At 42.2% G+C, this 26,751-nt stretch overlaps 1 protein-coding gene across 4 annotated transcripts in view; it reads right to left on the bottom strand.

Moving 5' to 3' along the window:
• Positions 1 to 26,751, bottom strand: part of GATB (glutamyl-tRNA amidotransferase subunit B) — an 84,024-nt gene that overhangs the window by 44,322 nt on the left and 12,951 nt on the right. For all 4 annotated transcript variants that reach the window (XM_040472468.1, XM_040472455.1, XM_040472461.1 and 1 more), the window contains exons 3-5: positions 7,509 to 7,622; positions 4,982 to 5,180; positions 4,400 to 4,522 (exon numbers count right to left, since the gene is read on the bottom strand). In XM_040472468.1, coding sequence (XP_040328402.1) covers positions 4,400 to 4,522; positions 4,982 to 5,180; positions 7,509 to 7,622 — 436 coding nt within the window. The remainder of the gene's footprint in view (positions 1 to 4,399; positions 4,523 to 4,981; positions 5,181 to 7,508; positions 7,623 to 26,751) is intronic.

The following is a 26,751-nucleotide window of genomic DNA, read 5'->3' as shown; positions in this document are numbered from 1 at the left end:
ACAGCAAAACTAAAAAACGATACCACTGAGCGCAGTGATATGGTGCAGTTACATATTTTTTTTCTAAGAACACATTCACACATCAGAAATATACCATCAGGACAGAAAACTGTTTCTGTAAACAGCAGGGGCCTGAGGATTTACAGAGGTCTGTTAAGCTATCTCATTCTGATCACTGGATGCTCTCCAGGACTTAAATAACAAGTTGACACACACACACACACACACACACACACACACACACACTGACCAAATTTTATTGAACATATTTCGCAAAGCTTATGTACCCAAAGTGAGTTGGTGGTTCTGTAAAAGCAACAGTACTTACTATCATTAATAAAAGCACCTAACGTTTACCAAGCACATGCTACTTGTCAGCGCTTGTGAGAAGTTTTATACACTTTATCACATTCATTTCCTACGATGCAGCTTTAGATGAAGCCGCTTAGACACCCTTTGGGCATCTCAAACTTCACATACCCAAGATGGAATTCCAGATTTTCTCCCTGTCTTCCATGTCTCAGTGCACAGTGACACCACACCCAGCTGCCCAGCCCTATGTGATGACCTTTCCCTTTCCATACACAAGTATCTGGGGACTCGCTTCATAAATGTGGAAAGTGAGGCTCAGAGAAATCAAAACCCCTTGCCCAGGTTCTTTCGGCCACCAGAGGCAGGACAGGGCCCCAACCCAGGGCTGGGACCTTAGCATCCTCAGCACCCATGCTCTGCCATCCTGCCTCTCTAAGGTGTCATCTATGGCTGTGACACCGTTGTGGCTGCCTCTAGGAAGCAGTGTGATGCGGGGTTTAGAGGAAGGGCTCCTGGGCTCAGACACACCTGGACTCAAATCCCAGCTCAGTCACTTCTTGTGAGCCTTGGGCAAATAACACGACCTCTCTAAACCTCAGCCTCTTCACCTATACAACAGGCGTGACAGCACCTATCTCTCAGGAATGCCGTAAAGTTTAAACGAGATGGTAATTTTTAAAAATGCTTGGTGAGCTGATGAGCACAGGCTAGCCGTTCAAAATGGCAGACGTTATCACCGAAACCATGTCAAATGTCTACTTCAGTGCACACTCAACTCTACAGATGGCTTTGAGGATCTCAACAGTGGCAAACGTCCACTGAGAAGGAAATGACTTCAGGAACCCAGGCTGAGCTGACCCATGCTCATTAGCAAAACTATCAGGAACTCACTGAATCACAGTCCAGAGCAACTGAAGCTTCATTCCAAAAACACCCTGGGGGTCCACTGGTCCCTTCTAGGGTGGTCCTCAGTTCTCAGACTGCAGTCTCCAATGCCAGCATAGTGGTCCTACGGTGGTGGGGCAGGAGAAGGATCAAAGGGGTTGGGGCTGATAAAATACTAACAGCACAAAAAGCTCAACCCCTGCAGACTCTATGCGGACCTTCCCTCCCCATATCACTCAGAACAGCCGCAGCCGCTCTGCTGCTGTGCTAGGGGCAAAGCTGCTGGATTTGTATTTAAAAGCAACAAACAGTGTCACAACAAATGAGATTTAATGAACCCTCTCAGCTGTCACCGACTGATGAGTTCTTGCCGTTATGGTTTATCTCTTGGCAAGGACCCAGATGGGACTATTTCTCAGCTAACAGGTGGTCCGTTTATTATTCCATAGGTTTGCTAGGAATCACAGTTATTTTGAGGAAGAATGGAATAATAAAATTTTTTTAAGTGATAGAGAATCAACACTTAGTGCATAAATGGATAACCATCCAACCTGCCCATATTTCATTTATGTTCTGTGGGTAAAAAAGCAGCGTGAACCATAAATCTGAAATGGAGAGTTCTCTTACCCTACAACAGAGCCTTGCTTCTATAAAGCCAAGTTGTAGGCAGACTCATGTAGCTGTGTTTTTCCAGTGTTTAGCTTAAAGTAGATACTAAATAGGCAAGTTCTGTCTTCAAATTCAACTTGTATGGGGCTCCAATGTTATAGTTTGTTGCTTGTAACATGTTCTCTGTGACAAATGTGGCGTTACAATTTCAGAAGTCCTTTTGTAACACACAAATATAATGTGGGACATCAAAAGGTTGGTAAATAGTATTATAAACCAACAAGGAGATGAATCATCATCCTCAAATGGTATTTACTGGCATCCACTGTGACCACTTTCTGATGGTTAATTTTATGGGTCAACTTGACAGAGTCACGAAGTGCCCAGATATTTGGTTAAACGGTATTCTGGGTGTGTCTGTGGGCTGCTTCTGGAGGAGAGAACATTTGAATTGGTAGACTGAATAAAGCAGACTGCCTTTGCCATTGTGGGTAGGCCTCATTCAATCTGCTGGAGGCCTGAGGAGAACAAAAGGTAGAGGAGGGGGCAACTTGCTCTCTCTGCCTGACTGTCGTGGAGCTGGGGTACTGGTCTCCTCCAGCCTTCGGATTCAGCCTCACACTGGAACTTCCACCACCGGCTCTCCTGGTTCTCGGGCCTTCAGACTTGGTCTGGAACTATACTACCAGCCCTCCTGCAGCCTGCTGACTACAGATCATGGGACTGCTGGCCTCCATAATCACATCAGCCAGTTCCTTAGAATAAATCTCTTCATATATAAACATACATACATATGACATTCACGTGCACATATACACACATCCTATTGGTTCTGTCTCACTGGAGTACTCTAATACACTACTGAACTATGAATTAACAACTGTATATGCAGAATCTGTATCTTTTCTCCACTCCTGCCTTTCTCTACTCAAGGAATGCTGAGTGGCAAGAGTTTTGTTTAAAGCCCCTGGGAACAGAAAATAGAGGGCAATCATGGGCGAGGCTAGCTTTTGGTGACTTAAGGGCAGGAGGAGCACCTGGGTGGTTCAGCTGATCCAGCATCCCACTCTTGATTTCGGCTCAGGTCATGATCTCACAGTGTGTGAGTTTGAGCCCCACATCAGTCTCCATGCTGACAGCACGAAGTCTGCTTGGGATTCACTCTCCTTTTCTCTCTGCCTTCCCCCAGCTTGCATGCATCCTCTCTCTCCCTCTCTTTCAAAATAAATAAATAAAGTTTAAAAAAAAAAAAAAAAAAGGAGTGCTAGGAAGGGGCCATGAGAGGAACCATTAAGAAATTGAGTTTGACCAAAATTTGTAATCTTTATTTTTTCTGAGAGAGAGAGAGACAGACAGACAGACAGTGAGGCGGGGAGGGGCAGGGGGAGAGGTGGAGGGAGAATTTTAAGCAGGTTCCACGCCCAGCCCAGGGCCTGATGCTAGGCTGGACCTCACAACCCTGCAATCATGACCTGAGCTGAAATCAAGAGACAGACGCTTAACTGACTGAGCCACCCAGGTGCCCCCCAAACTTGTAATCTTTATATCCAATTTGCAAACACTTAAAACATACATTTTGCTTGGTCCCAATGGCACAGGTGTTTCTTTTGTTTGATTTCCTACTACATTTCTAATGAAGTTGATATTATCCCAAAGTTCAAATATTTTGAAATCATAACTTCGCCTTATACTTGATGTAATTGGGCTTCAGCTGTAGTTGGATGAAAATTCCACAAAATGAAAGACACACATAAAAATCATCAAGTAGCAACTAAGTGCTACCTGCACAGACTCACAAACTGAGAGCTATTCTGGAAAATATAATGTCTTCTGAGAAAGATAAAACTGTTCAAACACACTATTTCACTGACCCTAATTTTGGTGCAAAACATTTGGATAGAAGAAGCCAGAAGAAAGCATCTAGTCGCATCTAGTCCTTTGTGAAAGAAAGAAAGAAAGAAAGAAAGAAAGAAAGAAAGAAAGAAAGAAAAGTCTCTCACCCCCAGTATAGCAAACCAAAACTTAAGTGCAGTTTCAGCCTCTCCCAGGACCGTGACCTTTTATCCAGTTGACCTGGAAGTTCCTGATCAACACCAGAGAGGTAATCTGCATGACAGACCCCGCCCCCCAAAGAAAGGTGACCTTACCTGAAACAATCCACTCTCTGCTAAAAAACTTCCTTTATAACTCCTTTCTCTCTATAAAAGTCTTCCATTTTGTACAACTCCTTGGAGCTACCTCCTATTAGCTAGATGAGACGCTGCCTGATTCATGAATCTTTAAATAAAGCCAGTCTCATCTTCAAATTTACTCAGCTGAATTTTTTTTTTTTTTTTAACAACTCCTAATCTCATATTCTTGGGCTCAGTGCCTTGGTGCCGTTGCTGTTGGTGTGTTTAGTTTTGACTAGGGGCTCATTAAGGAACCCAAGGAAAACTCTAAGGAAAAAAACCCCAGAGGTCTAAAGGCTGACAAAACACGTAAACAACCCCAATGCAGCTGACGCAGAAAACACTCCAGTGAGAAGACACCTGGGAAGCGGAAAAAGAACAAGAAGGAGGGACACGACCGACAGCTCCTCTGTGGCTTCTACCTGCCATATTTGCCTGGCTGGTCCCCAGTGCTTGAAGTATCAGCTGCAGCTCTCTGACGGCTGTTGCTGCCTCTTCTCCACAGGACATGTCCGGCTCCAGCACCACTTCCAGAAGGCCAACTCCTACCAAAGAGAGGCAGGGTCAGCCCGACCGCAGCTCTCCAGATAAATCAGGCTGAAGTCTCAGGAAAACCCTGCATCACTGATGGACTCTCAACACGGGTTCTAGCCTTTGAATGGTTTCTCCTCCCCTTCAAATTTTGATTTTTAACTTTGGTTCTTTCAGTGTCTGCTTGAGAGATCGAGCTGTGGGGTCGGTGACGAGGTGGCTACATTTATCACATTTTAGGGATAGGTTATTAGCAAGCCTGAAGATAATCACAGTTATTGGTGGGTTATTAGCAAGCCCAATGGTAATCACAGTTCAGGCTGAGTTCTCGAGTCAGTTGTGCCAATACCAACGCTGATATTTGATCTGGATCTGTGAAACTCTTGGGCCTATTTCCTCAACTGATTTGGGAAAACTCTAGGGGGGAAGAGGGTTGGCTGGAAGGAAAGGCAAGAGAAAATCTCCAAGCCTACCTGCCCTGTTCAAATCGATGAGTGTCTGAGACCGCAGCTCATCGTGAAGGCTTTTGCCACTGTCTTGCTCCAGCTGGATCTGCTTGATCCTCACGGTCTTGGTGATCACCTGCCTCCATTTCTTCCCCACACAGACACTGTATGCCAGGCTCCCATTCACAGCAATCGGGAGTCTCTGCTGAGTAATTTGGTAGCCTGCCTGCACACAACATGAGTTACACAGTGATTAGGCCATAAATGTGAGCGGGAGTCCAGTTCACTATTTCTTTTTATGTCACTAAGACTAGAGGTTTACTTAAAAACAGAAAAAAAAAGGAAAAGGAGAAGAAAATTAGTTTAGGCAATTTAGCTGTAATTTAACCTGGCCTCATCTGGCTTTCCCCCCTCCCTTACCTTCCCTGAACCTCCCCCAACCCCCAATCATAATGCAATAAACACGAATCCCATCTTCCCTACAAATTGGGGAATAACAATAATCTCATTGTCAGAGGCCTCTAAGAGAAGAATTTATTGTTTCCACTTAGCTCATTAGCCTAAACCCTGCATCTGATTACTGGGCTCTTGACAGACCCTCCTTATTAGGAAGTGCTGGCTAAGCATTTTGCCATCTACTCTCAGCGCGGGAGACAGCAGTTGCTAGTGCCTTTACGCTTGTTTTGTTCCTGCTCTTTAAGGGAACCAATCATGCCAGCTGCCCTCCATGACCCAACTTCCCATTTCCCTCGCTAGAAAATGCTGTGACACTCACACTCGGCTAAGAAAACATGTAGTACTAAAATACTGATGGATGTTGCAAGGATTCCCTCACCTCCTAAGTAGAGGTGGAAGGACTTCCAAACGCACACATGCATCAGCACACATTAAAGAGACAGGAGGTTGATATGGAGAACTGGAGAACAGAGAGTAGCAGCTGAAGCCCCCGCAGTGCTTATGGGGTCCCAGACACTGTTCTGAGTTCTTCATACCATTTAATCCTCACGACAACCCTATGAGGGAGATACGGAGCAGGGAAGGAGTTAAGTGCCTTGTCCTAAGCCACAGGGCTAGTAAGTATCCATGTCAGGATTTGAACACCGGATGGTCTGGCTCCACACTCTGCTCTTAGCCACCAGGCTGGCATTTTTCACACTTCCTCTGCATCAGGAGTCCTCTGGCAGGCTGGTCGAAACAGACTGGCCCCACCCGAAGAGTTTCTCATTCTGCAGCTCTGGGGCAGCACCTGAGATTTATATTTCTACCAAGTCCCCAGGAGATGCTGATCCTAGTGGCACGGGGACCGCCCTTTGAGAACCACTGCACTGGGTCAACTCTGTGCTGAAATAGCAAGTCACAATGTATAAAAATTAAACTCTGAATAGGGTTGTTGAGTAAAATACAGGATGCTCAGTCATATTTGGATTTGAATGAACTGTTTATTCAGATAAACAACAAAGACGTTTTACAGAAGTATGTTCCATGTAAAATTTGGCAAGACTAAACTCTGGTTATCTGAGCCACCTGGGCCAGAAAGAACAGAAAGCCACAGATAATTAAAACATCTCATTTTAGTTGCATGCTAAGTCTCCCACCTTAACCGAACTGATTAGCACTCTCAAAAGATGGAAAAAAATGCAGTTTCATTCCCTTCGTCCTACCAAGCGATAGAATTTGCTAACGGGTGGCAGCCAGAGGGGAAAGCAGCAAGCAAGCAATTGGAGAAATAAGGTTCCAGTCGCATTTTGTATTTAATCGCACTTCCACCCTCACCCACTAACAACCAGCTCACCCTCATCTTCAGTTCAAGGAGAATAACGGGAAGCAATATCTTCGCTATCGTTTTTCTAAATCTGAAGAAAGGGCACACTTACTAATCAGAGGCTCAGATCAAATGAAATACTATTTTGGGAAACCCACTCAACGTTACAGTTTCGGTTCAGTTCAACATTATGAAAAACTGGCTCTACTTCACCCTGGCTTCTCCTAAAGAAGAAACTATAATTTTAAGGAAAAAGCAGGTTAATATTGGGTTTACTGCACAGACAATTACTGTCGTTAGCCGAGGCTTCTGGTTCATGTTTCCGCTCACTATTGTCCACTTATGTGCTCCTCGTGAGATGACAGAAATGTCCCTGGAGGAGACAGTCCTATTACTGGTAACTTCAACTTCAAAGAGGGAAGCTATCACTCCATCTGCAAAGCTACAGTATGCATTTACTGTTGCATCAGCCACAGAGTTAGATTTGACCTAACAGGCAATTAGCGCCAAACACCGCGGCTGGGCTGAGCCCGAGAACGCTGGCTTCTACTCCCTGTTCAATTACGAGGGAGCCGGCAGAAGCATGAGGCTAAGCAAGGAGTCAGCAATCAGGACAACTGCATCCAATCTAGTAAACATCGGGGGGCACCTGCCTTCATCAGGGCCAGGCAGAACCTCCCGCTGACACGGACAGAGCTCTGACTGAAAACATGAGAGGCGCGGCCCCCCTCCCTCGCGTCAAGCCCCCCAGCTCTGAGGCCGTACACAGGGCGGGCCGCCAAGCGTACTTACAGGGAGGTCTGCATAGAAGTAGTGCTTCCTGTCAAACAAGGACTTCTTGTTTATGTGGCAGTTCAGTGCCAGGCCTGTCATCACCGCCGCTTCGACGCATCTCCTGTTGAGAACCTATGGAGACACGACGCACAGCATCTCTATGATCCAGTCTGAACAAATGCTTCTCCCACACACTGACATCCTCCCTGAATATTCAATCTGGCCCTTCAACAGGCATTATCTCTGGTTCTCTGTGTGGGCAGCTCCAGTTCGCAAGTAGGCTCTGATCCTCTGGAACCGGGAAAACTTTATATAAAAAAGAAAATGCATGCGGTGGTGGGTTCCACGGGGAACTTCAGGAACTGCCACATCAAAGTTAACAGGGAGGGACCCAGAAAAGCCCAGCAGGGTTACATGGAATAAACTTAATCCTAAAACAGAACGAGGAATTGGTCAGAATACAGGAGAGGCACTGATTCCTAAGAGGAGGAGCCAAGAAGCAGCTCACCAAGCCACCTCAGCGAGGTTGGAAAACACTTCGCCAGAGGAAGAACGAACTTCTGGAAACTCCGGGAAAAATCTTCTGGAAAAACGGCCACAGCCATTTCCTCAAGGGCTGGGAAATGGGGCATGCCTGCCTCCTCAGTTTCGGTCCAGGCCTGGCGGACTCGCTAGAGGTACAGACCGAGTGTGCCCTGCACCCCGACTCTTCCTGAGCCTCTTGTCCTTCCAGGGGCTGTCGTACCTCACAGGTTCCTTCTAGATCCCACCCTACCCCACTTTCAGGAGTGAACGACCAAGAAATGGCTAGCAAACTTCCCAGCCCAAAAGGACATGAACAGCTTTTTAAAGAACTTCGGGGGGTGGGGATGTGGGGTAAGGAATAAGACTGGCAACTAGAGATAAGGTGAAAGCATTAAGTTCTGGAGTAAGCAGGTCCAAACCCCACTTCTGCTATGTATAAGTGTGTGAAGACTTAGTTTCCTCATCTCTGAAATAAGGGTTTAATACCTATCTTGCAGAATGCATAAAGTAACAGACAGAACATCTACTCCATAGTAAGAAATCCCTATCTAGTTAGTTCATTTCCCCACTCTGCTTCGGGAAAATTTTTGAAGATGAAAAATTTTTGTACTTGCTAATGAAACATACTTCTACTCTTTATTAGAATATTTATGATGTTCATTAGTATATTTAGTATACTTTTATTTATATAGGGCTTTCCACATCAGCTTCACAGCTTCACAGCAACCCTGTAAAGAAGGAATTTGTATTATTTTATTTCAGTAAAGAAAAAACTAAGACCCAGAGATCCTAAGAGTCACCCAAATCACTGAGTTGGCAAATGGTAAAGTCAGCTCTAAGGTCCACACAAGCCCTTGCCTAGTGAGTGACAAACAGAATCCCTGTGGTTTAGGGACCGGTTCTCCAGGCTGGAATAATGAATGGGGCACTCCAGCACAGGCAGAACTTGATCAAACACAGATTTTGAAGACAAATCTGTACAACAGAAAGGTAAGAGGCGTCTCTACCCACTGCAATATACCACCCCCTAAAGAGAACTCAAACAGTGAATCTCCCTCCTAGTAACATCATTATATGCATTTTCTTCAGAAACCAGGTTACAAAATGGACTTCTATTTGGATTTCTTCATTCTGGGGCAAGTAATATTGTTAGCTCTGCAGTAATAATGGTTTTCATGAAGAGATGCGGGGGGGGGGGCCCGGGAACAGGATGCTCTCTAATTATTGATGTTTTCACTTGTTAATGTTTGGTATTTTACTGAACAGTTGTTACTGTAATACAAATATAGATGGCAGAGAACACTGCCAAATCCCAGCCTGATGATTTGGGTCAAGGCACACAAGAATGAGAAGCTCGTGTCCCAGCCCGGAGCCCTGCTCCTCCTGGGCTCTACCGTAGTGGGGGCTTGCTGTAAACTGCCTGTCTTGCTAATCTGTACCAGTTCTTGCTTTATTATTCCCACTGTTTTCTCTCTCATCTCTGTCCGGTCTGCCCCTCGGGGGGCCAACCTGCTTCCTCCTTCTAGACATGAAGAGAACCCAGCTTTGTTTTGCTTGCTCATTTCTGCACGTGCATTGCTAACAAACTCCCTGTACCTGGCCCTGCGAGGGAGTGAGGGGTTGTGGGTGATCACAGACTCCCACTGTGCCTGTGTGCGCAAGAGGATGCAGGCATTTGAGAAACCATCAATTTCCAAAGAATAAGAATGCAGGAAAACACATAAACATTACAGCAATATTGAATATACTTTAATCTTTTTTTGATGATTTAGAAGACTTGAAGTACTTCAGGGTCAGAATTATAAGCATCAATCATCTCCACACTATAGCTGCACAGAGGGGCTAGTAAACAGAGAGTGCCAGTTAAAAGAATGCCAAGAAAAAAGAATTTATTATGATCTTAGTCAAGCTGCTTATGACAGATGGAGGTCCAGGTCAGCATGTTGCGAGAATGGGATGCAGAATTGGAAAATTCAACTTGGGCTGTCTTTATTCTGAGGAACTTCTGAAGTGTCTATAAAGTACTAGATTTTAGAGATACAAAGGTAAATAGGACTCTGTCACTGGCCTCAATGAATCTGTAGTGGGGACATGAACGTGCCAGCATCTCCAACATCCTTCTCAAGTTCACCTGCTATACTGGGAAGATCTTGCTAAAAATGTAAATCCTACAGCATTCCATTGCTTAAAATCACTCAATAGCTCCCAACGCCCACAGGCTAAGCTTTTATAAGATCCAGTTCCCACCCCCCATCTTCAATTTCATCTCCCGTCACATTCCGCTCCCCACCACCCCATATGGTCCATCACCTATACAAACCACGCTGACCTGTGGACTCTCCCTTTTCTCATTCCATTCAAAATCTACTGAGATGTCACCAAACCTGCGAAACTCTCCTTACTAATCTTCCCTTTGTACCCCTCTTGATCGTCTACACACTTCCATTTGTGCTAGTAATACAGTGGACTGACCTTATTTACATATATTTCCATTAGACTAATTTTCACGAGGATGGGAATTATCAGTTCATCCTTGCATCCCTGGAGCCTAATAAGGAATTGAAAAATAGCGGTGCTCAATTAATGTGTGTTGAACTCCAATGAGGATGGAGGTGATGCATATCAAGGCAAGGTTTCAGAGAGGCAGTGATGTCTCAATCTCCAGGCCTTCACACTGGTTTCTAGAAGTTTCCTGAAGCAAAAACCAATCATGTATAATGGGATCAAAGAGGTAACTTAAAAATCCAAAGAGTTAACTTCTCCCGAAGAAAGTATGTCCCAGGATTTTCTTTACAATTAACATAAAGTGACTACAAAGGATCTCAGGTTTAGCCCCAACAGCTTTAATGCAGAAGGAAAGTAACAATCCTTGGAACTCACACAGCACACTGGTCTCAACTGAGTCTTAGAAGAGGCTTCGCGAATGATCATCGGTGAGTATTTATTGCACACTGCATTGTGTCAGGAGGTGTGCCATGCACAACACATACGTTAGCCATTTAACCCTTTCAGTAATCATAGGGCATCTTACAGGTAATGAAGGGGGTTCTAGAGATAAAGTAATTTGGCCAAGGTGACACATATGATAAGTGGCAGAGCCAGGAAGTCAGACCCCTGGAACTCCGGCTCTCAATTACGACACTCTACTTTGAATCTTCAAAGAATAAAGCGTACTGATAGCTATGTAAACTGCAAATACCTGGCTGTAACTCTGGAGCAGCAACTTAAACCAAACTCCGCTGTAGATAAGTTCAGGCAGGTATCGTTTCTAACATCTTTCTCTTAGCAGTTTTTTTCTCTCTAGGTTTGTTTTCAGAGGTTGAACTCCTAGAGAGCAAGCACTGTGTTCTTTTCAATTTGTAAAACAATACACAGTCTCTGGCATGTGGAAGATTTGGTGATGAGTGGACCTTTAGCAGGGGATGTTCTATTTCTAGGTTTCTGAAACCCTTAGACACAAGTACCCACGAAATGATTTATAAAATAAGTGGAGAGGCTCTTTTATTTAATCAGAAAATAAGAGAGGCAGAGGTAGAAGAAACATGCATCAGACCTCCAAGGACACATTGTGACCCCAATTTGAGAAACAGTCTTCTAGTTTTAAGCAAGCATTTCCTAATCTCTGAGTAAAATGGATCATCATTTAATAACAACTACCAACACATCTTCCCCCCCAACCGCCCCAATTCACCAAGCTGCACATATTCCACCTTCTCAGTATATCCTGACTCACCCCTCCCCACCACCCCGCCTTCCTCTCAAATCCTCTGGTTTAATTCAGGCCTCTATTCAAGCATCATCCCCTCCAACTGAGATTTCTGCACAAACCACCTTGGCCAAGTTTGTCTCCCTCCATTCCAGCTCTCAACATCTCCTCCACACCCATTCAAAAGCAATCTTTCTAAAGAGGAAATGTGTCCATGCAATGCCCCTACTTAAAAACCTTCTTCACCACTTCTCATCACTGTAAAGATAAAGTGCAAGTCTTCGGGGGAGTCTCCTATTTCCTTCATGATTTAACCCCTACCTTTCTAGCTTCCTCTTCTTCCACTGTCCCTAATCCCATAGACCCTCATGCAAACATGCATTTGACACCCTTTGTGCAGACTGCTGCTTCTGCTGGTAATGCCCTGTATTCTCATCCACTTGAACAAGATCTCAGCACCTGGCAAGCCTTGGATGTCCTGCCCCCACTGCAGTCTAGGTACTCCTTCTCCAGCACCCATGCACTCTGGTAGAGCACCAGCTTCCAAGCAGACTGAGCTCCCTGAGGGTAGTCAAATCGTTTTATCTTATTCCTCTTTGCTCCGCCCCCCCCACCTAAATGCAATACCAAGCTGATTAAACATTAACCGAGGTAATGAATAATTTAACATTCCCTTTATCAACATCCAAAAGACTATAAGCAATGAAATAAAAGCAAAATTGTTCTATAAAATATATGTGTCAAGAAAAAGAAACCACCCTTAGTATGTAAAACAGAACCACCTGAAAAAAGAGACTTTATTACACAGATGACAAACAGCTGGGACATCACAGAGGGCGCAGTAATGCAATTTAAGAGACTCTCAACAGCAGGAAGCCATTTCTACCCCTTGATGGAGGGATGGGGGTGTGGAGAAGCAGCATCACTGGATCCGGGGCATAGGGCACCCAGAGGACCCCAGAAACACAGCAGACCTGTCTCCTGGGAGGTGGAGCCAGGGATGAGACCCAGCCACTACCAGAGGTGTTGCCAGAGGAGGCTAGGGAAGGAGAAATACCCTGTGGCTCCTTTCCTCCCACTTCTGGTCTTTTACCAGCTGAGCGGAGGCACCAGAAACAGAAGTGTGTGTGGGCAGTTCCCCAGTGATACTCAGCAGAGCAGAGGAACAGTGAGGTGTGATATGGGGATACACGGGCCACAACTGCACAGCAAATACACACATTTTTATATTCACTTCTGTGACTTTTGATAATAGCTAATATTTGATGCCACTCTCACGTCTATCCAATCAACATAAAACTGAAAATTTCGTGGACTCCTTTTTCACAGACTGGGAGCCAAAAAATCATGAAATGCTACTAATTTCTAAGGAACATCTGTGATAATTCAACTTGGGCTGGAACAAACTCTAAGTCTATATACTAACTATTAGGAAAGGATTTGCTAAGCAAATAAGCTGAATGAAGAAGATTATATAATGCACTTAAGTCAATATAATATTCACTAGAATTTCCTGGAATTCTAGTAATTATAAATAAGTCTATTCAGTGAAGTCAGTCCCTGGGACCTATACCAGGAAATATTTTGTGATGCACTTCAAAGAAATAAAACTGCCTTTCATAACAGTCTGTAATTCATACCACTTCTCTCCCCTTCCTACTTCATCCTTAACTGGTGATCCCCGAAGTTAGTCCAACTGGTATCAGTGCCTCCTTTAAAAACGGAGGTAACATGACAAGACTTGTGTACTCGCTGAAATTCTAGTTAGCACTTCTTTTGGAGTGAAGACTATAAGGTGATGTTTTACAAAAAGCCCAAATGGCAATTATTCTGTGAAATTAATGCTATATATGACAAAACTGATGATTAAGATACAGCATGGTAAATGCTTTAATTTATGGATAGAAAGTAATTAAGATTTATTAAGTAAAAATAAGGCAGTAAAATGGGCCTTTATCTTACTGCTAACCATAAATTTATTTCAAAACATGAACTCCCTCTAATTCATATTCAAAGGAAAAAATTACTACACAGATAAATTTTCCTTATGGTAGAGAAAACTGTTCCCCCGTTTCTGCATCTCCACATCCCTTCTCACCACGAAGCCCTTTTATCATCACCCAAAACAAATACAAACACTCACGAGAGCTATGAAAATTAAGCTTGTGAAAACTGGTCAGTTAATTTTTTTAAAGTGAAATTTTACCATCAGAAGTTACTAGCTTTATGCAGATATCAATGTTTCTAAGGATATACCCACATAAATATATATTATTTATGCCTAAACATGGACACTGCCTAGGGAAAAGGAGAAAGAGAATGCTATATTTTCTTTTGTTTAAATCCCTCTTTCACAAAAGGGAAAAAATATCAAATATGCACTTCACAGGAAACAATTCTTGTTCCAAAGAAGGGTGTGGCTTGGCAGTTTTGACTGTTCTTCAGTTCCAAAGTTCCTCTTCATCCTCTTGCACCAATTCCACTCCCGACGTCTGGTCAAGATCAAAGGCAAGGATGTTGTGTTGGTCCAAAGTGCCAGAAGGCCCAATCTCCTCAGGTGGGATTCCATCCTCCTCTAGCCTCTGCCCACCTGGCAAGGGGGACCTGGTGCCCACAGTCACCACCAGCTATGGCTAGCCTAGACCAGCTTGGTCTTTAGAGCTGGAGCAACCTCTCTTGCTTTTCCACAGACCACTGGCATCTAAGATCTGACATTTACCTGTGGATCGTACGAAAAAGAAGAAAAAACCTTGGCAACTCTAGACCCATCTCTAACCTACTTAAAACTTCTCACAGGGCACAGCCTGGTTTGCTTGGACTTCCCTTTGGGGTTGGAGGCCAATGGCCTAGCTACTATATGTTCATTTGTGGAGTCTCAAGCTTGGCCACTTAGCCAAATCAGACAGGAAGGCTTAAGAGGGACTGACAGCCAGTAAAAAGCAAGATTGGGTATATACATTAAACTGGTCTCTTTCCCACAACATTTCCAACAGTTAGTTAATTTGGCATTACTCATTGCAGTCAAACTGATCTATGAGAAGACTTTTACTAATTGACAATCTGGGACAAAATGGAGTCAGAAAGATCTGAATCTAATCTCTACTGTTACTAGCTGTGTGACCTTACACAAATTACCTAACCTCTCTCAGCCTCAGTTTCCTTATCTGTTAGAGAATAGTAATTTTGCAGGGTTGTTCTGTGAATTAAACAAAATCACTCAACACATGGTAGACATTTAGAAAATACTGATTTCAGAACTCAAGTGTTATTAAAGGCAGAATGCCCATCTCATTTGAATCTTTCATATGCAAGCTTTCCTAGGAGGCAAAAGACTCTAATGAGAAAAGGTCTAAACAGCTCCATAGATCCATTACTCTAGATTTACAATCAAAAGTAAGGCACAACAGATGCTGAAATTATGTATTATGTCAACATGCTATTTCCCCCTTAAATGATAACCAACACCTTTTGTGATAATTAGTGTGTTATCGCCAGTGCAACAGAGACCATATTTCTTAATGCCTCAGGAAACTTGTATTACTTCATTGTCTCTGTTTTATGGTGACCCAAAATTTTCCCGGATAACACTGCATGCATGCCTGTGGCTGGAAAAAACTCCCATTCTCAAATGAAAGGAGCTACCTTCTAACAAGTTGAATAGTTGTAAATTAGTTAAATGAGCCAATTTTTACCGTCATCTCATTGATGTCCACCACACATTTGTGGCTTCCTGTCTTCTGAGACAGTAAATATGTTTGAAATGCAGACAGGCTGGGGAGAAGAGATGTATGAAGAAGGCATGAGGTAGATACAGGAATAATGTTTAAGAAAAAAAATCACTGTTCTTTTTCAATAAAACTTTGGGATGGGGACACAATCTTTACTGGAGAAAGTTCCCCCCCCCCCCCCCCGCTAACTCTGAAATTTGTCTTTCTCTTGTTTATAACTTTTAAGAATAAATATATTAATGTCAAAAAGGCTAAAACACACAAACCCATTCATTTTAGACTGACCCCATACCGAAACTGCTGAGTCTTTTCTAATCTATCCTAAAATTTACTCACAAGATTATCTACCTGGAGAAATTTAGTGGCATGACAAACTGTTTCATATCACTGAAATCTCGAGAGTAATCAGTGATAGTGGTAAGAAAGTTCATGAGTCAAAAGCTCTAATGATTCAGAATGAGATCTACTTTCATCTTTGTATAGAAGAATAGTATTATGGTGACAGATCTGACTTGCTGAGAAATGAAACAACTGGCCTGAACCAACTAAACTCTAGAAAGGCATTTCAGCCTTCATTCTTGATAAAAACTGCCAACAAAGTAGGGATAGATGGAACATACCTCAATATCACAAAGGCCATATATGAAAGACCCACACCTAATATCACCCTCAAAGCAGAAAAACAGAACTTTTTCCCTACAGTCATGAACAAGACAAATGTCCACTCTCACTAATTACTATCTAACATAGTACTGGAAGTATTAGACTCAGCAATCAGACGACAAAAAGAAATAAAAGGCATACAAATCAGCAAGGAAGAACTCAGACTGTCACTATTTGCAGACAAGATACTCTGAGGAAACCCGAAAGACTCCACCAAAAAACTTTTAGAACTAATACATGAATTCAGTAGTCGTAGGATATAAAATCAATGTACAGAAATCTGCTGCATTTCTATATACTAATAATGAAGCAGCAGAAAAAAGAAATCAAGGAATTGATCCCATTTGCAGCTGTACCAAAACCTGTAAGATACCTAGGAATAAACCTAACCAACGGTCTGTATGCTGAATGAAAGATCTATGGGCTGAATACTATTGAACACTTATGAAAGAAACTGAACAGGGCACAAAGAAATGGAAAAACATTCCAGGCTCATGGATTGGAAGAACAAGCATTGTTAAAATGTCTATACTACCCAAAGAAATTTACACATTTAACGCAATTCCTATCAAAATACTACCAGCATTTTTCACAAAGCTAATTCTAAAATTTGTATGGAACCACAAAAGACCCCAAATAACCAAAGCAACCCCGGAAAAGCAAAGCAAAGCTGGAGGCATCAGGATTCCAGACTTCAAGCTGTATTCATCAAGACAGTATGGTACTGGTACAAAAACAGACACACAGATCAATGGGACAGAATAGAAAACCCAGACATGGACCCACAACTATATGGTCAACTAATCTTCAACAAAGCAAGAAGGAATATCCAATGGAAAAAAGACAGTCTCTTCAACAAATGGTGTTGGGAAAACCGGACAGCGACATGCAGAAGAATTAATCTGGACCACTTTCTTACACAAAAATAAACTCAAAATGGATGAAATACCTAAATGTGAGACAGGAAACCATCAAAATCCTAGAGGAGAATACAGGTGGCAAACCGCTTTAACTTCAGCTGTAGCAACTTCTTACTAGACATGTCTCTGGTGGCAAGGAAAACAAAAGCAAATATGAACAACTGGGACCTCATCAAGATGAAAAGCTTCTGTACAGCAAAGGAAACAATCAACAAAACTAAAAGGCAGACTACAGAATGGAAGAAGATATCTGCAAATGACATATCAGATAAAGCATTAGTATCCAAAATCTATAAAGAACTTAGCAAACTCAACACCCAAAAAACAAATAATCCAATTAATGGGCAGAAGACATGACTAGACATTTTTCCAAAGAAGACATCCAGACAGCTAACAGACACATGAAAAGATGATCAACATTACTCATCATCAGGGAAATACAAATCAAAACCACAATGAGACATCACCTCACACCTGTCAAATGGCTAAAATTAACAACATAAGAAACAGTAAGTGTTGGTGAGGATGTGGAAAAAGGAGAACCCTCTGCATTGTTGGTGGGAATGCAAACTGGCGCAGCCACTCTGGAAAACAGTATGGAGGTTCCTCAAAAAGTTAAAAATAAAAGTACCCTGTGATTCAGCAATGGCACTACTAGGTATTTACCAAAGGATACAAAAATACAGGGTACATGCACCCCAATGTTTATGGCAGCATTATTACAATAGCCTAACTATGAAAACAAAGAGCCCAAATATTCATCAACTGATGAATGGATAAAGGAGATATGGGGTGTGTGTGTGTGTGTGTGTGTGTGTGTGTGTATAAAGGAGTGGTATATATAGGTATGTGTATACATACACAACGGAATTTTACTCAGCCATCAAAAAGAACGAAACCTTGTCATTTGCAGTGACATGGATGGAGCTAGAGTGTATTATGCTATGTGAAATAAATCAGTCAGTGAAAGACAAATACCGTAAGATTTCGCAAACAAAGCAGATGAACATATGGGAGGGGGAAAAAAGAGAGAAGGAAACAAACCATAAGAGACTCTTAATGATAGAGAACAAAGTGAGGGTTGGCGGAGGGACGTGGGTGGGGGATGGGCTAGCTGGTGATGGGTACTAAGGAGGCCACTTGTGGTGAGCACTGGGTGCTGTATGTAAGTGATGAACCCCAGAGTTCTACTCCTGAAAGCAATATTGCACTGTATGTTACCTAACTAGAATTTAAATAAAAATTTGAAGAGGAAAAAAAAAAATGCTAGCTGGGTATTCACTACTGGGATGGATAGGGAATTTGGTGGAACAAGGCCTGTGAATACCAAAAGCAAACTCCTACAGGCACATGTACCTGCTGCGTTCATCAGTCCCTGATGAGTGTCCTGAGGAGCGAGCCTTTGGAGGAGTCTATCAGGATGTACATTTTTAGGAAGAAAAAACTATCTTTAATTTTATGCACCCAACAGGAATACATCTCCTTAGAGCCTTCATGGCAAGCCATGAAATCTTGGAAGTTAACAAGTAAAAGAAAAAGAAAAAAGCCAAGCCTTCATAGGGCAAAACACCCCATTTCCTTAATCATGTTTGCTTTAAGAATAGATTACAAAAGAACTTGGCCTGGACTTTTAAAAGAAGGGAAGGGAAAGGAGAAAGAAAAAGGAAGGAAATGATACCAAAGAGACAAGACAACTAGTCGCAGTATGTGATCTTTGAAAAATTTTTTTTTTAACATTTATTTATTTTTGAGACAGAGAGAGACAGAGAATGAACAGGGGAGGGGCAGAGAGAGAGGGAGACACAGAATCTGAAACAGGCTCCGGGCTCTGAGCTTGTCAGCACAGAGCCCGACACGGGGCTCAAACTCACGGACCGTGAGATCATGACCTGAGCTGAAGTCGGACGCTTAACCAACCAAGCCACCCAGGCGCCCCTGCAGTATGTGATCTTTGAATGGATCCTGGCCTGGGGAGAAGAAAATAAAGGATAATGCTGAGGCAACTGTGGAAACCTGAGTATGAACGGTGTTTTAGAGAACAGTGTTGTATCGCTGTTAGTTGTGATCAGTTCTCAGTGAGCAGAGAAGAGGAGGGTTTTGCTCCTTAGGAGAGAGATGCTAAGGTATTTAGGGATAAAGTGCCATGATGTCTGCAATCTACTCTCAAATGACTCATCCAGAGGGAAAAACAATCTAGGTTCAGGATGGATGTGCACTGTACTATTTTTTCAACTTTTTCATAAGTTTGGATTTCTTCAAAATAAAAAGTGTGGGGGCAGGAGAAAGGAGTAGATAATTCTACCTGAGAGGATGGTGAGATATTACAAGCCATAAGAGGGAGAGAGAGCCTGGAGGAGACAGGAGCTATTTAAACTGATGCTAACTCATAAACTGTACGTGTGTATCAGGGGCTTATATTCACTGCTGCTGAAAATCAGCTGTGGAAAGGAAAACATTCTAGATACTGTATCTATCTAAAACTTTCCTATGCCAACATTAAGTGGGACATACTAAGGCCCTACAGAGGTGCTGAAGTATGGTGCAACCCTCCAGGAACATGAAAAATCTGTTGACAGGGAATTCTCTACCATCTACATGTAAGTATATAAATCCTGCATATAGGCAACACGTTTGCAATCAAGAATATGGAAAGACAACTTGTTTATTGTTTTTTTACATGGTAGGTAAATTATTTTCCCCAACTATATATTTTCTGGTTGAAAATACTTCCAGCTTCCCCCAAAGCTGTGTGGGTATCTTATTTTCTGTTGATGCTTCCATTCTGTTGCTTCACTATGTAAATGTACATGAAATTTCTCAATGTGTGCTTCTCTGAAAGACATCCATGGTCAAGAACCTCATCTTAAATAAATTCATGCTGTTGTGACATGTGCAACCTTACGCTATTTCAGTGAGCATTACACAAATATTTAACCACCTCCATTCCTTGCCCAAACCTACTGGCCACTATGAAATGCAAGTATTTATAATTTAATGACACAAAGTTAAGAATATGAGTATCATAATAATACCAAAAACATTTACATGCCCCTTGAGGGTTCATGAAGTGCTTTCACATACATTAACCTCTCTATGTTCATAGATGTAAAAATGGAAGAGACAAAGAAGGCAACTAAGATAGCTAGCCAGCTATGATAAGAAAACACAGGTTATGAGTGAGGACAGGCATCTTAAAAGTTTACAACCAGCTATAAAGGAAAAAAATCCCTGTTATGTGTTGGAAATGAACAATTAGCAAATACTGCAGAATAGAAATACTGCAGAATGGGGCCCAGGCAACTCTCTCACTTCTATTTTTAACTGGGCTCCTGACCTCCCTGACTCCCTAAGGCAAGTCAGCAAAGCCCTCAGCTTCTTCTTCCATCGGCTGAGGTTGGAGCCTCTGACCTTGCTCACTGGGGTGGCCTATGAGTTGGCAAACATCACTGAGAATTCAGGACACTACTGACAATCACATATTATTTCCTGCCTGCATCTCCTAAGAAAGCTGCAGAGCATGACAAAGACCCTTGATTGATTATGCTTCTTGCTTTTACACTTGTGAAAGAAGATTCATGCATCAGAATTTGGAACAGAATACTTTAAGATTCCTGGGAATGCAAATGCTTTTTGATATTCCCACTTCCTCTTCCTGTCCCAGCTCTAGGCCTGTTATAACGATGCAACCAGTGGTGGAAGGCTGGAAAACATGAAGGCTCACTGGCAAGAACGCTCTGCCACAAGGAACAGAATGCTCTTCAGAGAAGCCCAGCCTGACTACACCAACTATGCCAACATCACCAAGCTGACGTTTGTCATCTGAGATGCCAATGGCAAAATGACTTCCAAACTTTGCCAAGATTTTAAAAAGAGCTAAGGAAAAAAATTCCCTAAGATGCTGCAGTGTACAGAATAGCCAACCATTCCCCACCTCACCCCCTCACCATATTAATATAAAGCTGAAAATACACACAGAAATGACGAGGTAAGAAAGACCCCTCCCAATGGCATCAGATGACAAGTGTATATGTACTTGTGGTATGGAGAAAGAATTCCACAGAACCTATCCAAAAAGAGTAGTTCACATCTACTGCCAGACACAATAAAACTGTCCCATGCTTTTGAAGGCAGAGTGGGCATTCTCCATTCTCCTGTTCCTACGTTACCATAGCTAGATTTTGCTCTCTACTCCATACTTTGTTCTCCCAAAAGAGGAGTGACTTGACTATAGTGACTTTGGGAAAAGGAGGCACGCACATGGGAGTTGGCCCCTCTGGCTGAACATTTTTTTACAGGCCTCTAGCATAAATCATCAAAGCTATATGAGCTCTTTCCGATCAGCATGCCCACAGAGATGATATATTCTGGTACACTGTGGACACTTGAAAAGTCTTCTGTAGAAGCAGGCTCTTCCCCAACAAGTGAAAGGCCTACAGTTTTGGGGAGCCAGTTCAACTTAAGCAGAAAGTGTTAGAAGTTATTTGGCTATGTATCAGGTTGCATTTTTCAATCAAGTCATTATTTGTAATAAAGCTGATATGCTCATCTCTATCTGACTTCTGTGTTGATTTCTCCACTGGTTCTGATTCAAAAGGAGAAGGGGGTCTTATTTTTAGTGACCCCCTAAAACCACATAATATCTTCCTGGAAATTCTTTTCTCATACTCATAAAACCAATCTAGAAACCTGCACAGCATCACCAATGACTCCATAAAGCAGAAGAAACCCAGGAGGGCCAGCTGCCATGGCTGGGCATGCATTTCCTGTGAGGGAAGAGCTTTTACATGTCTGCTGCAATTTTTTAAGTTCTGGTACTGTCCATGGAGGAAAAATGAATGGTACCCAGCTGCATGATTTCAGGCTGCATTTTTATTACAGGCTGCTAGTATAAATCACCAGTACAAAGCCTGTATGAGCTGCCTGAATGTCAGAGACAAAAATAGCGTCACAGAACACTGTTAGGTAATTTTTTTAACTACTATATATTTATATCAACAAAAGACCCCTAAGCTTTCATACTCCTGGGTATCTTTGGTAATGTGTTTATATTTTATTTTCTACATATCCCCGCCTCACTTTCTAGTATGACAGACTTTTTGGTGCAGTAGTGTACCAAATTCATTACAAACAGTTATGTGTTCTAAGTATAGCACCATCTTTTCTGACAAGGGTTCGTTGTTACTGTGTGCAATCTCTCATCCAAGCACATATTTTGAGGGGAAAACAAACCAGCATAAGGGAATGTGGAAATGGGAGAAAATCCCTTTCCAAATACAATGCTGAAGGTTTCATCCTCAGGAATGAATCTCTGGGAAGACCGAGTATGCTGCCTAGAGATGTTCCCTTATCAGGAAAAAAGCAGATAGCAGCAGGGAAACACGGCTGGGTTAGAGAGATGCTTTGCAGGCCTAGGAGAGTCACCTGGGGAAAAGGCCAGGTGACTTTCCTCAGGTTCCCCAAGGTTGGGGTGGAGGGCAAGACAAAACCTCAGTTTCCTCATGGGTCTCCCACCATAGCTGGCTGAACCTTTCAATTCTATCATATTGCTTTTTGTCTCTTTTTTTATTTACTAAAAAAATTTTTTTTAATGTTTTATTTATTTTTGAGAGAGAGTGTGTGAGCAGAGAAGGGGCAGAGAGAGAGAGAGGGAGACACAGAATCTGAAACAGGCCTCAGGCTCTGAGCTGTCAGCCCAGAGACCAATGCGGGGCTCAAACTTGCGAACCGCGAGATCATGACCTGAGCCAGAGTCGGACACTTACTTAACTGACTGAGCCACTCAGGTGCCCCACTTTTTGTTGTTTCTTAAGAGGAATGAGATGGCACCATCATTTCCATACAAAGGTGAAGGCAATTATTCAATAATTTTTTTTGGATAATGATAAAGGATAAAGGATAAATTCTTTTTGGAAAATGATAACTTTTAAAAGCAATGGGTAAATGGATGATCAAGACCGTGGAGTAGGAGGATCCTGTACTCATCTCCTCCCATAGGCACTCCAAGAATGCAGCTACATAGAGCAGCCCTCTCTGAAAAAGGCCTGAAGACCAGCAGAACATTCTTCCACAGCTAAAGTTATAAACAGCCACAGCGAGAAGGGTAGGAGGGGGAGAGATGTGTATTGGGTCCTCCACCACTGATGTGGGATCCACAAGCGGGAGTAATATCACACGTGTGGAGATCCTCCTTGAGGAGTGAGGGGTTCCAGATCCACACCGGGGGCGCCTGGGTGGCTCAGCTGGTTATGCATCTGACTGGATTTCAGCTCAGGTCATGATCTCACAGTTCATGAGATCAAGCTCCACGTCAGGCTCTGTGCTGACAGCATGGAGTATGCTTGGGATTCTCTAAGTAAATATTTAATAAATAAATAAATAAATAAATAAATAAATAAATACAAAAAAAGATTCACATCAGACACCCCCTACCCTGGGGCACTATACTGGGAAGATGAGCCCCCCATAATGCTGAGCTTTGAAAACCAGTGGGGCTTAACTCTAGGAGTTTTGAAAATGAGTGGGGCTTACCTCCAAGGGAGCCAGAGATATAGGAAACCAAGTGTCTTCTCTTAAAGGGTCTATGCATAAGCTAACTTGCTTGGAGACTGAGCACAGAGGCAGAAGATGGAAAAGTACCCGGGCCATATGTGAAGTAGATGTATGATGAGTTTTAGGGCATGTGAAAGAGGCAGGGATCTGTAGGAATATTCTCCAGGAACAGAAGCACTGGCAAGCACTATTCTTCTTGCCCTGATTCTACCTAGCTGGCCCACTGCTGGCCAGAGCCAGTTCTTGCGAGCACTGTTCACCCTGCCCCTGTGTTCCTCCATGGACCTGCCACACCCAACCTGCTAGCCTTGACAGATGTCCCTCCATAATGGCTCCTACTCTGCCATACCCAATAGGCAGACTCTGTCAGGACCAGCAAATCCCCAAAGCAGCTCCCACCCTGCCATAACTGGCAGGTAGCTCATTTGAGACTAATACTCCTCCAAAACTGCTCCCACTCAGCCACACCCACAGCTAGCCTTGAACAGCTATGTGAACAATGAAATCTTGCCATCTGCAACAATGTGGATGGAACTGCAGGATATTATGCTAAGTGAAGTCAGTCAGAGAAAGATATCATATGTTCTCACCCATATGTGGAATTTGAGAAACTTAACAGAAGACCATAGAGGAAGGGAAGGAAAAAAAAAAAGTTACAAACTGAGAGGGACCCAAACCATAAGAGACTCTTAAATACAGAGAACAAACTTAGAGTTGATGTGGGGAATGGGGGGGGGGGGGGGTTGGGGAGGAGGGGTAAGTGGGTGATGGGCATTGAGGAGGAGGTCTTGTTGGGATGAGCACTGGGTGTTGCATTTAAGTGATGAATCATGGGACTCTACTCCTGAAGCCAAGAGCACACTACATACTCTGTATGTTAGTTAACTTGACAATAAATTATTTATGAAAAAAAATGTGTCTTAATAAAAACAAAAACAGAAAAAATAGATAAAACAAAATTAATAAACCTTTGGTGAGACTTACCCAGAAAAAAAAAGGACTCAAATAAAATCAGAAATGAAAGAGAAACTTATATCACAGAAATACTAAAGATTTTGACAGACCACTACAATTATACACCTGCAAACTGAACAACATGGAGGAAATGGATAAATTCCTAGAAACACACAACTTTCCACAACTGAATCAGGAAGAAATAGAACATGTGAACAGACCAATTATTAATAATGAAATTGAATCAGTAACCAAAAACTCCCGAAGAAACAAAAGTCCAGAACCAGACAGCTTCGTGGGTAAATTCTACCAAACATTTAAAGAACAGTTAACACCTATCCTTTTCAAACTATTCCAAAAAACTGAAGGAATGCTTCCAAATTCATTCTGAGAGTCCAGCATTAGTTCAGTACCAAACCAAAGATACTACAAAAAAAAAAAAAAAAAGAGGAAAGAAAGAAAATTAAAGGGCAATATCTTTCATGAACATAGATTCAAAAATTCTCAACAAAATGTTAGCAAACCAAATTCAATGACACATTTAATGGGTCATACCACAATCAAATGGGATTTATTCCAAGGATGCAAGGATGGTTCAATGTCTGCAAAAAACAATTAACGTGATATACCACATTAACAAAATGAAGGATAAAAACAATATGATCATTTCAACAAATGTAGAAAAAGTATTTGACAAAATTCAACACCATTTATGATAAACTCTCACAACAAATGGGTATATAGGCAATGTACCTCAACATAATAAAGACTATATAGGACAAACCCACAGCTAACATCATAATCAATACACATTACCGGAAGTCCTAGTCATAGCAATGGGACAAGGGAAAAAAAAGACATCCAAACTGGTAAGAAGAAAAACTGGGGCACCTGGGTGGCTCAGTCCATTAAATGTCCGATTCTTGATTTTGGCTCAGGTCATGATCTGATGGTTCATGAGATCGAGCCCCAAGTCGGGCTCCGTGCTGACAGCACTCAGCCTGCTTGGGATTCTCTCTCTCTCTCAAAACAAAAAAAAAATAATAAATAAATAAATAAATAAATAAATAAATAAATAAACTTAAAAAAAAAAAGAAAGAAGAAAAACTGCCACTATTTGTAGATGACATGATACTATATATAGAAGACCTTAAAGACTCCAACAAAAAACTATTAGAATTAACAAATGTCATTGAGGGATACAAAATTAATATACGGAAATTGGTTGTGTTTTTATTAGAATGAAATACCAGAAAAAGAATATAAGAAAACAATCCCATTTATAATTGCATCAAAAAGAATAACATATCTAGGAATAAATGTAACCAAGGAGGTGAAAGATCTGTACTCTGAACACTATGAGACTCTTGGTTTCAGCTTAGGTCATGATCTCATAGTTCAGTTTGCAAGATCAAACCCGGTGTTGGGCTCTGCTCTACATTGACAGAACCTACTTGGGATTCTCTGCTCCCTCTCCTGCACATGTGCGCTCTCTTTCTCTCTCTCCCAAGGAAAAAAAACCTTTCAAAAATACATGAAATTACTAAAGAATTCAAAAACTGAATACACAAAAAAGGCAGTATTTTTTAAAAGACAAGGAGACATTTGGGCACCTGGGTGGCTCAGTCGGTTAAGCGTCCAACTTCGACTCAGGTCATGATCTCATGGTTTGTGCATTAGGGCCCCATGTTGGGCTCTGTGCTGACAGCTCGCAGCCTGGAGCCTGCTTTGGATTCTGTGTCTCCCTCTCTCTGTCCAACCCCCTGCCCCCGCTCACACTCTGTTGGTCTGTCTGTCTCTCTCTCTCTCAAAAATAAATAAAGATTAAAAAATTTTTTTAAAAAGTCAGGAGACATTTAAAGGAAAAAACCAAATTTCTATATATGGAAGATACTCTCAGAAGAAAAAAAAAAAAAACCTCAATGGATATATTGAAAAGCAGAGCAGACATAACAGGGAATTCGTGAACCAAAAGAAAATGTAGAGAAAATTTTCCTGGAGGAAGCATATAGTAAAGATCCTAAAAAAATGTTTCATTATAATCAGTATTTGCATGGTGATATGTACAGCTGAGAGCTGCCCAGAGCTACAGCTGCTCCCTTAATGGTGGGTCTGGAGAAAGACTAATTAGGTTAGATTTTCTTTTCTCCATTTCTTCTTCGGAATCAGCACTCTTTCCCTCTTTTCTCTCTCTCCAGATTTAGATCTCTCACCCA

This window comes from Herpailurus yagouaroundi, unplaced genomic scaffold (genome assembly GCF_014898765.1).
Source record: "Herpailurus yagouaroundi ecotype Mexico unplaced genomic scaffold, PumYag 28, whole genome shotgun sequence".
In the NCBI taxonomy this organism is placed as follows: Eukaryota; Metazoa; Chordata; class Mammalia; order Carnivora; family Felidae; genus Herpailurus; species Herpailurus yagouaroundi.
Note: the sequence above shows the minus strand (reverse complement) of the source record. Positions and strands in the feature narration are given on the sequence as shown.